This window comes from Gorilla gorilla, chromosome 4 (genome assembly GCF_029281585.2).
Source record: "Gorilla gorilla gorilla isolate KB3781 chromosome 4, NHGRI_mGorGor1-v2.1_pri, whole genome shotgun sequence".
NCBI classification, from domain to species: domain Eukaryota; kingdom Metazoa; phylum Chordata; class Mammalia; order Primates; family Hominidae; genus Gorilla; species Gorilla gorilla.
The window spans coordinates 32464326-32481394 of NC_073228.2; the positions used below are offsets into that span (position 1 = coordinate 32464326).

The 17069-nt window shown below is 46.5% G+C and overlaps 1 protein-coding gene across 2 annotated transcripts in view; it reads right to left on the minus strand.

The window, feature by feature from the left end:
* Positions 1-17069, minus strand: part of DHX40 (DEAH-box helicase 40) — a 45333-nt gene that overhangs the window by 11532 nt on the left and 16732 nt on the right. The window contains exons 11-12 of one of the 2 annotated variants that reach the window (XM_031011603.3): positions 13782-13862; positions 11954-12111 (exon numbers count right to left, since the gene is read on the minus strand). In XM_031011603.3, the coding sequence (XP_030867463.1) occupies positions 11954-12111; positions 13782-13862 (239 nt within the window). The remainder of the gene's footprint in view (positions 1-11953; positions 12112-13781; positions 13863-17069) is intronic. The other variant, XM_055386727.2, reaches the window with a different exon arrangement.

Genomic DNA, 17069 nt, shown 5'->3' on the forward strand with positions numbered 1-17069 from the left:
GAAAGTAATTTGATTAAAGAAAACACTGATGCAGGTATAAAGTCTTCTATCCCATGCTTTAAGTAGCTTCCAACTATGTTACCTAGGTAGCAACTGAATGAAGCAGCTAGAGACAAAAAAAAAAAAAATATATGATTTATCTCAGACCATACAAATGACCCTGGTAAGGAAAAGATATAAATGATTATTAATCTCCATTTCTTGAACTGCTCCGGGAGACTAATTTTGTTTTTTGTTTTGTTTTTTGAGACAGTCTCGCTCTGCTGCCCAGGCTGGAGTGCAGTGGTGCAATCTTGGCTCACTGCAACATCCACCTCCCAAGTTCAAGTGACTCTCCTGTCTCAGCCTTCCAAGTAGCTGGGACTACAGGCACACACCACCACACCCAAATAATTTTTACATTTTTTAGAAGAGATGGGGTTTCACGATGTTGGCCAGGTTGGCCTTGAACTCCTGACTTCAGGTGATCCGCCCACCCTGGCCTCCCAGAGTGCTGGGATTACAGGCTTGAGCCAACACGCCAGCCAGGGATACTAATTTTTAACCCAAAATATTTCATTTCAAGCACCTAACTGCCATCCCCCAGAAGATATCATGCCAAAAGTCAAATTGCCCTAGACTCCAGCATCGACCCCATCCTGGCTCTCAATACCAGGAGAAAAGCCTACCTGTGAGTCAGTGCCTCCTGGAATCCCTAGAATCATGGCACCATGCAGTCTGTGTTTGCATGCATTTTTGATAAATTTTAACTTTTTATAATAGATTTGTGTATATTTTATGGTAGTAAATTATAAAACAGACTAGTACTGGAACAGGAATTAAAAGAAATTAAAGACTGTATAAGCAAAAACTCAGTTGTATGTAAGAAAATCCAATTCCCCGAGGAAGAGAAAGAGCTGGAGTCCTTTAAAATTAACTGCCTGTTTTTCTCTCTGTGGCTAGTGAGCCTTATCTCACCCCTTCCCAGGCATTGTGAAGACTCTCGAGCTGTGCAGCTTCAAGGTCACTAGACAGATAATCTCAAGTCGTAAAACATGTTGTTCCTTGAAAAGTAAGAAATAATGTAATGCACGTCTTAATTAAATAACTGTCTTTGTTTCTCACTTCTGTAATATGCTTCCCCCCGCACAGATCTCCCCCTGCCCCACGAAATGCTTAAAAGGTAGCTTGACTCTTTGTTCGGGGCTCAGTCCTTTGGATGTTAATCCAACTGGGTTGGTGCACCTAAATAATTAAATAACTCCTCCTCAACCCCTCGGTGTCTCTGATTCCTTCATTATCCTGCAGCATTTCCTACACATAGTTTATGTTTTCATGACATACTTTTTCTTAATTTTTCTGGTATTTCCAGGCTACGGAGTTCATCTGTGAGTTTTTTCAAAGTGTCACAAATCTCCGAAAACTTTTCCAATATATTTATTGAAAAAATTGGCCGAGTGCATGGCTCACGCCTGTAATCCCAGCATGTTGGGAGGCCGAGGCAGGAGGATCACCTGAGGTTGGGAGTTTGAGACCAGCCTGACCAACATGGAGAAACCCCATCTCTACTAAAAATACAAAATTAGCTGGGCATGGTGGCACATGCCTGTAATCTCAGCTACTCGGGAGGCTGAGGCAGGAGAATTGCTTGAACCTGGGAGGCAGAGGTTGCAGTGAGTTGAGATTGTGCCACTGCACTCCAACCTGGGCAACAAGAGCGAAATTCTGTCTCAAAAAAAAAAAGAAAAAAGAAAAAATCTACAAATAAGTAGACCTGCACAGTTCAAACCTGTGTGTTCAAGGGTCAACTGTATTGGGAATGGTGATGTGAGGAGTTAGGTAAAACTTCTTTTCTAGAGAGACATCTATTAAACTAGTCAAAATTACCAAAGACAATCATTCAAAGTCTCTGGAGATTGATTAAAATGCTTAAGACAAGCCTAATCTATGGAATTCGGTAAGGACAGTAGGAAGAATGCCCCACCCTCCACAGCTGTGTGTGTGGAAGGGCTATGCGAGAGCCTTCAAGGCAGCCTGAAAGCGGCACCCTTTCCCTGACTCCTAAATGCTACTCGGTAGGGAAGATCAAAGCATAACAGCTAATGACAGCCTAGCAGTCCTCTATTCCCCACAGCTGTGTTGCAGAAGAGTTGTTCCAATGGGTTCAGTAGCTCAGTGGTAGTTCCCACTACTCCCAGTTTCCTAGAGCTATTCCAGGTTTGTATGTTTGCAACTAGTGAACATCCAGAGATTGCATCTCAAAAGGCTTTGTGCTGAGGAAGATGCAAAGTGAGCCACAGTATCAGCTCCTAACTCCCCAACCCCAAGCTTCTGCTATTTAGGGAGGACCCAGATAGGAGAGCCACTGAAGAACAGGCCCCCATTACCACCACCACCCTCTCCAACTCCTGCTCCATAGCACAGAGATTGTTCCAGGAAAGGATGGGGAAAGGATTATCAAAGACGGGCAATACCTTGCCCCTGCCGAGGTGCCCAACTTTATTTGGATCAAGACTATGGAGCAATTTATGCTCTTGGGCACTGTCAAAAACAACAGAGCCAGCAGCTAGCAATCAGTGGAGACTAACAGCTTGCTGTGACACCAATAGAGACAGACCAGCCAAAAATTCAATGGAGAAATCAATGAAGGAAACAGAGACCTGCTAAGAGCATAGTCTTCCTGGTGTTCTAGAAGATTGTTCTCATGCCCAAAGCTGTGCCTTCTGAGAAGTAAATAGAGAGGGAACGTCTGAGCCTCTCCTCCTTGGCTGAACACAGTACAAATTCATCAACTCCCTCAACCATGAAAGTAGTCTCCTAACCACAAACACAGATTCAACAGTAAAAGGTGAAAACATCACTGGCTTAAATTAAAAGGCTTAGCTAGGTACAACCTCCGACCAATCACTGACTGACCACTGGAGTTGACAAGGACAAGAAACAAAATGGAAACTGCCATAGAGGGGCTCAACAGTAGATTTGCGCTAGCAGAAGAAAGAATCCACGAATTAAAGTTTTTTTGTTTTTTTTTTTTAATTTAAGACAAGGGGCAAGGCATGGTGGCTCACTCCTGTAATCCCAGCACTTTGGGAGGCCAAGGTGGGCGGATCACCTGAGGTCAGGAGTTTGAGACCAGCCTCCAACATGGCAAAACCTCGTCTCTACTAAAATTACAAAAATTAGCCAGGTATGGTGATGCAAGCCTGTAATCCTAGCTACTTGTGAGGCTGAGGAAGGAGAATTGCTTGAATCCAGGAGGTGGAGGTTGCAGTGAGTCAAAATCATGCCACTGCACTCCAGCCTGGGTGACAGAACAAGACTCCGTCTCAAAAATAAAAAGACATGGGCAAAATATTTTAAAAGACATCACAAAGGAAGACAGAAAAATGGCCAATAAGCACATGAAGAAGTGCTCAACATTATTAGTTATCAGGAAAATGCAAATTAAAACCACAAAGAGGTACATAATAGAATGTGTAAAATAAAATGATTGGCAATACCAAATGTTGAGAGGGGTGTTTAGTGCAAGCTGTACTCTCAAACATTGCTGATGTGATTTTTAAATGGTACAACTGTTCAGGGAAAAGGTTTGGCAGTTTCTTAAAGATTCAAATATACCTACTCGATGGCACAGCAAATTTCTTTCTTAGGCATTTACCTTATCTAAGAAAAATGAAAATAAACACCTTCAAATTTTTGTGCAAGAATGTTCAAAACAACTTTACTCAAAAATAGAACAAGAAGCAATTCAAATGTCCATCAACAGGATAATGCACAACTGTATGTTCATAAAGTGGAATACTAGTCAACAATAAAAAGAATAAAGTATTCATACATACAACAATATGAATAAACCTAACATACATTAGGTTGACTGAAAGAAGCCAGACACAAGAAAGGGGGGTGTATCATTCTATTTATATGAAGTTTTGGGCTGGGCACAATGGCTCACACCTGTAATCCCAGCACTTTGGAAGGCTGAGGCCGACGCTGATGGATCACCTGAGGTTATGGGTTCGAGACCAGCCTGGCCAACATGGCAAAACCCCGTCTCTACTGAAAATACAAAAATTAGCTAGGCATGGTGTCGGGCACCTGTAATCCCAGCTACTCCAGAGGCTGAGGAAGGACAACTGCTTGAACCCAGGAAGTGAAGGTTGCAGTGAGCTGAGATTGTGCCACTGCACTCCACCCTGGATGACAGAGCAAGACTCTGTCTCAAAAGAAAAAAAAAAAATTCTATTTATATGACGTTTCAGAAGAGGCAAACTAATCAGAAAAAAATAAGAAAAGTGTTTAACCAAAGGTAGGTAGAGTGATATCTGACTAAGAAGTGGCACTGAGGGAACTTGCTAGTGATAAAAATGTTCTATATATTGACAGGGCTTGGGTTACATGGGTATAAGCATTTTACAGAATTCACTGAATTATACACCTAAAATTTATGCATTTCACTATATGTAAATTTTACCTAAAATTAACTATAAACAAATATCAAACTGTAGTTATATAGGGTTGTTTTTCACAGTACTATAGCTTACCAATTCTCAAACTACTTTCTGTAGATTCTAGGGAAAATGGACAATTTCAATATGGATTCTGGATTAGATAGTAATATTGTATCAAAGTTAAATTTCCAAACTTTAGGCCGGGCATAGTGGCTTACACCTGTAAACCCAGCATTTTGGGAGACCAAAGCAGGAGGATTGCTTGAGCCTAGGAGTTTGAGACTAACCTGGGCAACATGGGGAGACCTCATCTCTACAAAAAATTTTTAAAAATTAGTCGGGCATGGTAGCATATGCATGTGGTCCCAGCTACTAAGGAGGCTGAGGTGGGAGAATTGCTTGAGCCTGGGAGGTCAAGGCTGCAGTGAGCCATGATCCCACCACTGCACTACTGCCTGGGCAACAGAGTGAGACTCTCTCTCAAACAAAACAAAACAATTTCCTAATTTTGATTAATGTACTATGGTTAAATGAGAGATTGCCCTTGTTCTTGCCTAATACAGATGTAAATATTTTGTGGTAAGGGAGCACGATGCTTCCAATTTATTCTTAAATGATTCAGAAAAAGAAAAAAATCCATTTATATATACATATATAGAGGGAGACAGAGTAATAAAGCAAAGGGGGTAAAATGTTAAAAATTGCTGAAACTGCCTAGAAGGTATAAAGGAATTCCTTTGCTATTCTTATTTGAAATTATGTAAGAATAAATGTCACCCAAAAAAGGCTAACACCACACTGATTTTATCTATTTAAATATTCCAACATGGAAAAAACATTTTTCTTTTTCTAGCCTTAAAAGACTATTAGAGTTGGTCACCTTAATCCAACTTCTTGGTTTTACAAATGAAAAATGAAATCTAGAAAAGCGAGGGCCATGGTCAGATAATTAGGTAGTAGTGGAGCTGGACAGAACCCTGCACTCTTAACTCCTACTTCAATACTCTGTAATAGGTTTTGAAATATTTTAGCTTGTTTCTTTCTTTCTTTCTTTTCTCTTTTTGGGGATGGAGTCTCACTCTGTCACCCAGGCTGGAGTGCAGTGGCACGATCTCAGCTCACTGCAACCTCCGCCTCCTGGATTCAAGCAATTCTCCTGCCTCAGCCTCCCCAGTAGCTGGCAACACAGGTGCACGCCACGCCTGGCTACTTTTTATATTTTTAGTAGAGACAGGGTTTCCACCATGTCGGCCAGGCTGGTCTCAAACTCCTGACCTCAGGTGACCCACCTGCCTCAGCCTCCCAAAGTGCTGGGATTACAAGTGTGAGCTACCACACCTGGCCTATTTTTTAATTTCTTATCAGAGATGGGGTCTTGCTATGTTGCCCAGGCTGGCCCTGATCTCGTGGGCTCAAGCAATCATCCCACCTCAGTCTCCCAAGGAGCTGGGATACCACTGTGCCCACTGGTATTTTTAGCTCTGATACTGCGTCATGAAAACCAGTTAACATTACTTATTTTTATACAGCATTTTATCAGAACAAAAAATTGCAATTAGGGGTATTACTAGAATTAAAATTCTGACACTTCAGACTGCAACTGCTGGGTGCAATGGCTCAGGCCTGTAATCCCAGCATTTTAAGAGGCCAAGGATGGTGGGTCACTTGAGCTCAGGAGTTCAAGACCAGCCTGGGCAACAGAGTGAAACCCCATCTCTATAAAAATACAAAAAATTAGCCAGGCATAGTAGCAAGCATCTGTGGTCCCAGCTGCTGGGGAGGCTGAGGTATGGGAGGATCACTTGAGCCTGGGAGGCAGAGGTTGCAATGAGCCAAGATCACGCCACTGCACTCCAGCCTGGGCAACACAGTGAGACCTTGTCTCAATAAAATTTAAAAATTTTTTAAATTAAAAAAAAAAAGACTGCAAACTATTTGAAACAGTATATTGATTAGAGTATTTTTATAGAAAAATGTAACCTCCATTATAATCATGGCAATAATAAATTAATCTGGACCCAACACTTCCAGCCTACAAAGGTATAAAGCCAGTGAGCTAACCCATTCTATTGTCTGGCTGCAAACAAGGTATACTGTTCACTTAGGAGCTCCTTGAAAGAAAAAATTACTCCACTGCATGAAAACAAATCTAACATATGTCAAAGTAAATTGTGTCCTATACTGACACACCAAGAAAAGAACGAAGCAGAAGTTTAAAGACCTGGAAACTTCAAAAGAATTCTCTAAGGATGCAAGGGCTAAACTACCTTTTCTTTTGATCCTACAAAAAAAAAAATTAGTAAATTACTAATGTACTATAAAAGCACTATCTTCCTTTACTAATGAAAGGAAATTAACGCCGGGCTGGGTGTGCTGGCTCATGCCTGCAATCCCAAGGCTGAGGTAGGCAGATCACCTGAGGTCAGGAGTTCCAGACCAGCCTGACCAACATGGTGAAACCCCATCTCTACTAAAAATACAAAAATTAGCCAGGCATGGTGGCCCATGCCTGTAATCCCAGCTACCTGGGAGGCTGAGGCAGAAGAATCGCTTGAACCTGGGAGGAGGAGGTTGCAGTGAGTCCAGATCACACCATTGCACTCCAGCCTGGGCAACAAGAGTGAAACTCCATCTCAAAAACAACAACAACAAAACTTGTTTATCCTTAGTTTTCTGTCCTAGGGCTAAGGCATGGTAAACCCTCAGTAAATGCTCAATGAATTACTGGCAATCTAAATAAATGAAGAGATATTCCATGTACATGGATAGGAAGACAATACTGTCAAGATGTCATTTCTTCGCAAGTTAATCTATCTTAATTAAAACATAATCCCAATTAAAATCCCAGCAAGGGCCGGGCGCAGTGGCTCACACCTGTAATCCCAGCACTTTGGGAGGCTGAGGCGGGTGGATCACAAGGTCAGGAGATTGAGACCATCCTGGCTAACACAGTGAAACCCTGTCTCTACTAAAAATACAAAAAATTAGCCGGGCGTTGTGGCAGGCGCCTGTAGTCCCAGCTACTCGGGAGGCTGAGGCGAGAGAACGGCACGAATCTGGGAGGCAGAGCTTGTAGTGAGCCGAGATCAGGCCACTGCACTCCAGCCTGGGTGACAGAGCATGACTCCAGCTCAAAAAAAAAAAAAAAAAAACCCAAGCAAGTTCAGCAAGTTATTTTGTGGATTTCAACAGACTGGTTCTAAAGTTTATATGAAAAAGACCCAGAATGGCCTAAACAATTTTGAAGAGGAAGAACAAAACTTCAAGAGTTACTATAAAGCTCCAATAACCAGGACAGTGTGGTATTGGTGGAAGAACAGACAATCAGATAAATGGAACAAGATACAGAGCCCAGAAACAGACCCATATAAGAATAGTCAGCTGATATTTAACAAAGAAGCGAAGGCATTTCAACAGAAAAAGGACAGTGTTTTGAACAAATGGTACCGCAACAACTGTACGTCCAAATACTAAAAAGACAATAGAAGAGAAAATCTAGATGACTTTGGGTACGACAATGACTTTTTTAGATACAACAATAAAGACACAATCTATGAAAGAAATAATTGATAAGGTAGACTTCGTCAAAAATAAAAACTTCTGCTCTGCAAAAGTCAATGTCAAAACAATTAGAAGATAAACCACAGACTGGGAGAAAATATTTACAAAAGATATATCTGTTAAATAACTATTTAAAATATGCAAAGACCTCTTAACAATAAGAAAACAACCTGGCTGGGCGTGCTGGCTCACGCCTGTAATCCCAGCACTTTGGGAGGCCAAGGCGGGCAGATGACCTGAGGTCAGAAGTTCGAGACCAGCCTGGCCAACATGGAGAAACCGCACCTCTACTAAAAATACAGAATTAGCCAGGCATGGTGGCACATGCCTATAATCCCAGCTAAAACCATATAACACAAAGAGTGATCCCTTTAGTTAATAATAATGTGTCAATATCGGCTCACCAATTGCAACTTATATGTCATACAAATCAAAGATGTTAATAGGAGAAATTGCTGTGGGAGGTTGAGGGGATGAATGTCAACCCTCTGTACTTTCTACTCAATTTTTCTGTAAACTTAAAAATGCTCTAGCTCTCCCTCTCCCTCTCCCTCTCCCTCTCCCTCTCCCTCTCCCTCTCCCTCTCCCTCTCCCTCTCCCTCTCCCCTCTTTCCACGGTCTCCCTCTGATGCCGAGCAGAAGCTGGACGGTACTGCTGCCATCTCAGTTCACTGCAACCTCCCTGCCTGATTCTCCTGCCTCAGCCTGCCGAGTGCCTGCGATTGCAGGCGCGCGCTGCCCCGCCTGACTGGTTTTCGTATTTTTTTGGTGGAGATGGGGTTTCGCTGTGTTGGCTGGGCTGGTCTCCAGCTCCTAACCGCGAGTGATCTGCCAGCCTCGGCCTCCCGAGGTGCCGGGATTGCAGACAGAGTCTGGTTAACTCAGTGCTCAATGGTGCCCAGGCTGGAGTGCAGTGGCGTGATGTCGGCCCGCTACAACCACCTCCCAGCCGCCTGCCTTGGCCTCCCAAAGTGCCGAGATTGCAGCCTCTGCCCGGCTGCCGCCCCGTCTGGGAAGTGAGGAGCGTCTCCGCCTGGCCGCCCATCGTCCGGGATGTGAGGAGCCCCTCTGCCTGGCTGCCCAGTCTGGAAAGTGAGGAGCCCCTCTGCCTGGCTGCCCAGTCTGGAAAGTGAGGAGCCTCTCTGCCCGGCCGCCATCCCATCTAGGAAACAAGGAGCGCCTCTTCCCGGCCGCCATCACATCTGGGAAGTGAGGAGCGGCTCTGCCCGGCCACCCATCATCTGAGATGTGGGGAGCACCTCTGCCCTGCCGCCCCGTCCAGGATGTGAGGAGCGTCTCTGCCCGGCCGCCCCGTCTGAGAAGTGAGGAGACCCTCTGCCTGGCAACCGCCCCGCCCGAGAAGTGAGGAGCCCCTCCGCCCGGCAGCTGCCCCACCTGAGAAGTGAGGAGCCCCTCCGCCCGGCAGCCACCCCGTCTGGGAAGTGAGGAGCATCTCCGCCCGGCAGCCACCTCGTCCGGGAGGGAGGTGGGGGGGTCAGCCCCCCGCCCGGCCAGCCGCCCCGTCCGGGAGGGAGGTGGGGGGGCCAGCCCGCCGCCCGGCCAGCCGCCCCGTCCGGGAGGGAGGTGGGGGGGCCAGCCCCCCGCCCGGCAAGCCGCCCCGTCCGGCCAGCCGCCCCGTCCGGGAGGGAGGTGGGGGGGTTAGCCCAACGCCCAGCCTGCCGCCCTGTCCAGGAGGGAGGTGGGGGTTCGGACCCCCGCCTGGCCAGCCACCCGGTCCGAGAGGTGAGGGGCGCTTCTGCCCGGCCGCCCCTACTGGGAAGTGAGGAGCCCCTCTGATCGGCCAGCCGCTCCGTCCGGGAGGGAGGTGGGGGGGTCAGCCCCCCGCCCGGCCAGCCACCCCGTCCGGAAGGGAGGTGGGGGGGTCAACCCCCCACCCCGCCAGCCGCCCCGTCCGGGAGGGAGGTGGGGGGGTTAGCCCCCCACCTGGCCAGCCGCCCCGTCCGGGAGGTGAGGGGCACCTCTGCCCGGCCGCCCCTACTGGGAAGTGAGGAGCCCCCTCGCCCGGCCAGCCGCCCCGTCCGGGAGGGAGGTGGGGGGTTAGCCCCCCACCTGGCCAGCCGCCCCGTCTGGGAGGTGAGGGGCGCCTCTGCCCGGCAGCCCCTACTGGGAAGTGAGGAGCCCCTCTGCCCGGCCAGCCGCTCCGTCCGGGAGGGAGGTGGGGGGGTCAGCCCCCCGCCCGGCCAGCCGCCCCGTCCGGGAGGGAGGTGGGGGGGTCAGCCCCCCGCCCGGCCAGCCGCCCCGTCCAGGAGGGAGGTGGGGGGGTTAGCCCACCGCCCAGCCTGCCGCCCTGTCCAGGAGGGAGGTGGGGGTTCGGCCCCCCGCCTGGCCGGCCACCCGGTCCGAGAGGTGAGGGGCGCCTCTGCCCGGCCGCCCCTACTGGGAAGCGAGGAGCCCCTCTGATCGGCCAGCCGCTCCGTCCGGGAGGGAGGTGGGGGGGTCAACCCCCCGCCCGGCCAGCCGCCCCGTCCGGGAGGGAGGTGGGGGGGTTAGCCCCCCACCTGGCCAGCCGCCCCGTCCGGGAGGTGAGGGGCACCTCTGCCCGGCCGCCCCTACTGGGAAGTGAGGAGCCCCTCTGCCCGGCCAGCCGCTCCGTCCGGGAGGGAGGTGGGGGGGTCAGCCCCCCGCCCGGCCAGCCGCCCTGTCCGGGAGGGAGGTGGGGGGGTCAGCCCCCCGCCCGGCCAGCCGCCCCGTCCGGGAGATGAGGGGCGCCTCTGCCCGGCCGCCCCTACTGGGAAGTGAGGAGCCCCTCAGCCCGGCCAGCCGCCCCGTCCGGGAGGGAGGTGGGGGGGTCAGCCCACCGCCCAGCTTGCCGCCCTGTCCGGGAGGGAGGTGGGGGGTCAGCCCCCCGCCTGGCCAGCCACCCCGTCCGGGAGGGAGGTGGGGGGGTCAGCCCACCGCCCAGCCTGCCGCCCTGTCCGGGAGGGTGGTGGGGGTTCGGCCCCCCGCCTGGCCAGCCGCCCCATCCGGGAGGTGAGGGGCGCCTCTGCCCGGCCGCCCCTACTGGGAAGTGAGGAGCCCCTCTGCCTGCCCAGCCGCCCCGTCCAGGAGGGAGGTGGGGGTGGTCAGCCCCCTGCCCGGCCAGCCGCCCCGTCCGGGAGGTGAGGGGCACCTCTGCCCGGCCGCCCCTACTGGGAAGTGAGGAGCCCCTCTGCCCGGCCACCACCCCGTCTTGGAGGTGTACCCAACAGCTCATTGAGAACGGGTCATGATGACAATGGCGGTTTTGTGGAATGGAAAGGGGGGAAAGGTGGGGAAAAGATTGAGAAATTGGATGGTTGCCGTGTCTGTGTGGAAAGAGGTAGACATGGGAGACTTTTCATTTTGTTCTGTACTAAGAAAAAATTCTTCTGCCTTGGGATCCTGTTGATCTGTGACCCTACCCCCAACCCTGTGCTCTCTGAAACATGTGCTGTATCCACTCAGGGTTGAATGGATTAAGGGCGGTGCAAGATGTGCTTTGTTAAACAGATGCTTGAAGGCAGCATGCTCGTTAAGAGCCATCACCACTCCCTAATCTCAAGTACCCAGGGACACAAACACTGCGGAAGGCCGCAGGGTCCTCTGCCTAGGAAAACCAGAGAGCTTTGTTCACTTGCTTATCTGCCGACCTTCCCTCCACTATTGTCCTGTAACCCTGCCAAATCCCCCTCTGCGAGAAACACCCAAGAATGATCAATAAAAAAAAAAAAATTGTGAAAAAAAAAAAAAAAAAAAAAAAATGCTCTAAAAAACAAAGTCTATTAATTTTTTTTTGGTTTTTTTTTTTTTTTTTTTTTTTAGTAGAGATGGGGTTTTACCATGTTGGTAAGGCTGGTCTTCCAACTTCTGACCTCAAGCAATCCACCCGCCTTGCCCTCCCAAAGTGCTGGGATTACAGGCGTGAGCCACCGTGCCCAGCCAAGTCTATTAGTTTTAAAAAACACAACTTAAAATAAACATCTTACCAGGTCTAATGAAGACGTTTTCCACAGACAACATTGCTGCTATTGGAAGTAGTAGATCTTCACAATCCAGGGAAGCAGCTTTTATTACTGCACATGTCAGATGTGGAGGCAAAGGAAACTCCACCATAGACAAACCCAATCTGGTGACGTGGCCACTCCTTAATACAAAGAAAAAGTTTGTTAAGTCTTTCTACACTAGGAGAGTACAAATGTAACATTCATCATTCAGAATAAATCAGATATAATTTACATTACCTCCAATCACCTCCAGAAGTTCAATTCAATTTAAGAAAATTAGGCCAGGCGTGGTGGCTCATGCCTGTAATCCTAGCACTTTGGGAAGCTGAGGCAGGTGGATCACCTGAGGTCAGGAGTTCAAGACCTGCCTGGCCAACATGGCAAAACCCCGTTTCCACTAAAAACACAAAAATTAGCTGGGTGTGGTGGCATGCGCCTGTAGTCCCTGCTACTTGGGAGGCTGAGGTAGGAGAATCACTCAAACCCGGGAGGCAAAGGTTGCAAAGCTACTAAGGAGGCTGAGGGGGATTACACCTGTAATCCCAGCACTTTGGGAGGCCGAGGCAGGTAGATCACTTCAGGTCAGGAGTTTGAGACCAGCCTGACCAACATGGTGAAACCCTATCTCTACCAAAATATAAAAAAATTACCTGGGCATGGTGGTGCATGCCTATAATCCCAGCTACCTGGGAGGCTGAGGCAGGAGAATTGCTTGAACCTGGGAGGTGGAGATTGCAGTGAGGTGAGATTGCACCATTGTACTCCAGTCTGGGCAACAAGAGTAAAACTCCGTCTCAAAAAAAAAAAAAAAAAAAAAGAAGATGTCTTTGAAGACATGAGAGAATAATAATTTTATTTTTTAAATTTTACCTTTTTTTTTTTTTTGGAGACAGGGTCTTGCTCCGTCTCCCAGGGTGGAGTGCAATGGTGCAATCTCCTCAGCTCACTGCACCCCTCACCTCCGAAGCTCAGATGATCCTCCCACCTCAGCTTCCGGAGTAGCTGGGACTACTGGCGTGTGCCAACACAATCGGCTAATTTTTGTATTTCCAGTAGAGATGGGTTTTACTATGTTTCCCAGGCTTGTCTCGAACAACTGGGCTCAAGCAATCTGCTCGCCTTGGCCTCCCAAAGTGCTGGAATTACAGGTGTGAGCCACCACGCACATCCAAGAGAATAATAATTATTAATATCAAACCTAACCACCCCATCACACAAACATGAAAACAAGGACTCTGGCTCTCTTATCATTTTTATGTATCCAGCATAATGCTTGGCACTGAAATGGTACTCAGAAATTACTTGTTAAATAATACCAATATTTATTAAACAAAAGGGATTATATCGTGTAGTTTCTTTCTCCTTTTTTTTTTTTTTTTCAGATGGAGTTTCGCTCTGTTGCCCAGGCTGGAGTGCAGTGGCATGATCTTGGCTCACTGCAAGCTCTGCCTCCCAGGATCACACCATTCTCCTGCCTCAGCCTCCCGAGTAGCTGGGACTACAGGCGCCCACCACCACGCCCAGCTAATTTTGTTTTTGTATTTTTAGTAGAGACGGGGCTTCACCATGTTAGCCAGGATGGTCTCGATCTCCTGACCTCATGATCCACCGACCTCGGCCTCCCAAAGTGCTGGGATTACAGGCATGAGCCACAGTGCCCGGCTGGTTTTTCAATCAGAATTGTGATGAAAGACTAACAGTCCATTCAATTTAAAGAAATTATTTTCTACTGTTAGAGAAAGGTATTTAGAGCCCTGTTTAAAAAGAGATCAATATCTGTTTTGATTGTGATTTTTTTTTTTTTTTTTACCTGTCAATAGCATCACACTGGTAAAGTTGCTTAAGAGCTTCTAAAATAAGTCTCTCATTAGGTGGATCCAAATAGGGAAACCTGTGTGTTTAAATAAGATATGAAGTGAGAGGCATTCCTTGAACATGGCAGGATTTTATATAGATACGACGAAAATTTCTTTAAAAGGTTTTATTTCTATTTTTCAAGTCATCTTTTTCTAAAAAAAAATTATATGATCATGATCAGCATTTGGCAAAAGAGGAAATAATTTTTTTCTGAATCACACTCCTCTACTTCAAGAAGTGATTCTTTTTGACTCCCTTTAGCTGAAATACTCTCACCAGTCTACTTATCCTAATCCTGCCCCACCCATCCTTCACAGCCTATGTCAAGTCTACTCTTTTCTGCAGTCCATAATTTTTTTCCAAACTTTTATAAAAATAGTAGAGAAATATTAATAGTAGAGAAGTATTAATAGTAGAGAAATATTAATTAGTACTGAAAATTATAAATTGTTCAATAGTACCTCAAAATGCTTTTTTTTGGAGATGGAGTCTCGCTCTGTTGCCCAGGCTGGAGTGCAATGGCACAATCTCTGATCACTGCAACCTCCATTTCCCAGGTTCAGGCAATTCTCCTGCCTCAGCCTCCCGAGTAGCTGGGACTACAGGCACATGCCACCACGCCTAGCTAATTTTTTGTATTTTAGTAGAGACAGGGTTTCACCATGTTGCCCAGGCTGGTCTTGAACTCCTGTGCTTAAGCAATCCGCCCGCCTCGGCCTCCCAAAGTGCTAGGATTACAGGCATGAGCCACCGCACCCAGCCTCAAAATGCTTCTTAAATTTAATTTAATTTTTTTTTTTTTTGAGACGGAGTCTCACTCTGTTGCCCAGGTTGGAGTGCAGTGTGGCAATCTCAGCTCACTACAACCTCCGTCTCCTGGGTTCAAGTGATTCTCCTGCCTCAGCCTGTTGAGTAGCTGGGATTACAGGCACCTGCCACCATGCCCAGATAATTTTTGTATTTTTAGTAGAGGCGGGGTTTCACCATATTGGTCAGGCTTGTCTCAAACTCCTGACCTCAGGTGATCCACCCACTTCAGCCTCCCAAAGTGCTGGGATTACGGGCGTAAGCCACCACACCCGGCCGGACAAAATGCTTTTATATAAATGGGGAAATATATTCAATTAATTTAGCCATATTTGTGTCACATATGTGTACATGTGTATGTACTTATTTTCTGCCAAACTATCTCAGAATAAGTTGCAAATACAATGCCATTGCACACTTACAACTATCTCTGCATGCATCTCCTGAAAATAAGGACATTCTCTTACATTACCATAATGCGCTATTAATAAATATAATAAAATTAACAAGAAAATTAACAATAATATTCAAAAGGGATAGCACCATCAAACATGAATATATATTTTTAAAAAACAGGAAAAATAATTACTTGATATCATCTGCACTGGGTTATTTTTTCCACCTTAAATCTGGATATGAAAAATCATCTACTCCAACTTCTCACCTTGAAAAAAATCCAATAGAAGACAAAAGGTCCAATACTTTATATACAATGTCCATTCCAGGATTGATAACCCTATTTAAAAATAAATAAATAAAACAAGGCCAAGGATGGTAGCTCACACCTATAATTTCAGCACTCTGGGAGGCTGAGGCAGGAGGACTGCTTGAGCTCAGGAGTTTGAGAACAGCCTAGGCAACACAGCAAGACCCCATCTCTTATAAAAAGAAAAAATAATAAGCAAACAATAATCTCTTACACTGTTCTACTGCCAGCTTTCCTACAATTTGTACCAATAGGTCCTGGTAGCTTCTACAGCAAGAATTGGTAAACATTTTCTGTAAAGGGCCAGATAGTAAATAGCTTAGGCTTGCAGGCCATATGGTCTCTGTCACAATTACTCAACCATGCTATTACAGTGAAAGCAGCCACACATAAACAAATGGGTATGGCTGCATTCTAACATTTTATTTACAAAAACAGTCAGTGAGATTAGACCATAGTTTGCCACCCTTGTGCTAGAGCAATACCAAACCAGTCAGCTGCTTCTTCTATATAAAAGGAAAAACTACTTATTCTAAAATATTGCAATTAATTTCCCCCCTTGATTCCTCCAATTACCAATTCTGTCAACCACTCCTTATAAGTTACTTGGTTTCTAAGAGACCTACCATACCTAAGTACCATTCTCTAAAAACACTAGTATGTCAAACTCCTCATAAAACTTGATTATATCCAAAACTGAACTCCAAATGTTGAGTGACCAACACATAACAGGAATGCTGTAATTCCCCATCACCTAGTTTATTAATGTAACCAAAGTCTATGCCAGTGGAATTAAAAAAAAATTTTTTTTTTTTGAGACAGAGTCTTGCTGTGTCGCCCAGGCTGGAGTGCAGTGGTGCGATATGGGCTCACCGCAAGCTCCGCCTCCCGGGTTCACGCCATTCTCCTGCCTCAGCCTCCTGAGTAGCTGGGACTACGGGCGCCTGCCACCACACCCGGCTAATTTTTTGTATTTTCAGTAGAGACGGGGTTTCACTGTGTTAGCCAGGATGATCTCGATCTCCTGACCTCGCAATCCGCCCACTGTGGCCTCCCAAAGTGCTGGGATTACAGGCGTGAGCCACCGCACCCGGCCTAAAAAAATTTTTTTAAACAGAGCCATAGGTATAAGCCAATATTAAGTTTTTGATGATCTGATAATTTCAGATCTCTACCACATGTATTTGCTATTGTACATCCCAAACACAGGATATAAGATATATCCTTTCAAATTTATACCCTGTTGATTTTTGCCCATGGTTCTAATCTGTTAAAGTCATTTTAAAGCTTGGTCATCTACCTATTAGATATTAAGATATTTTCCAGAAAAATATAACCATAACTTCAATATTTTTATTCAGTATCATTAAAAATGTTTATCAAGAAAAAACTAAGTTCGGCACAATACCAGTAAAAACTTCATCTAGTCTACACTAAGCAATTAATTAATACTTTTCTAGACTGGGCTATCTGGCAACTATACTCAGCAGTACTGTCATCTACAGACTACTTTTTTATTCACAAAATATCAAATGCAGTATTGTTAAATACTGTGCTGAAAATAAAAGACATTAGGTTAACTTTCAATAAATTCTTGTGGAGCACTCATGTGGACGGTCCTGTCCTCAAACTGAAAAGGAAATGGCTTATAATGACATATTTGGCCAGGCGCGGTGGCACACGCATGTAATCCCAGCTACTCAGAAGGCTGAGACACGAGAATCGCTT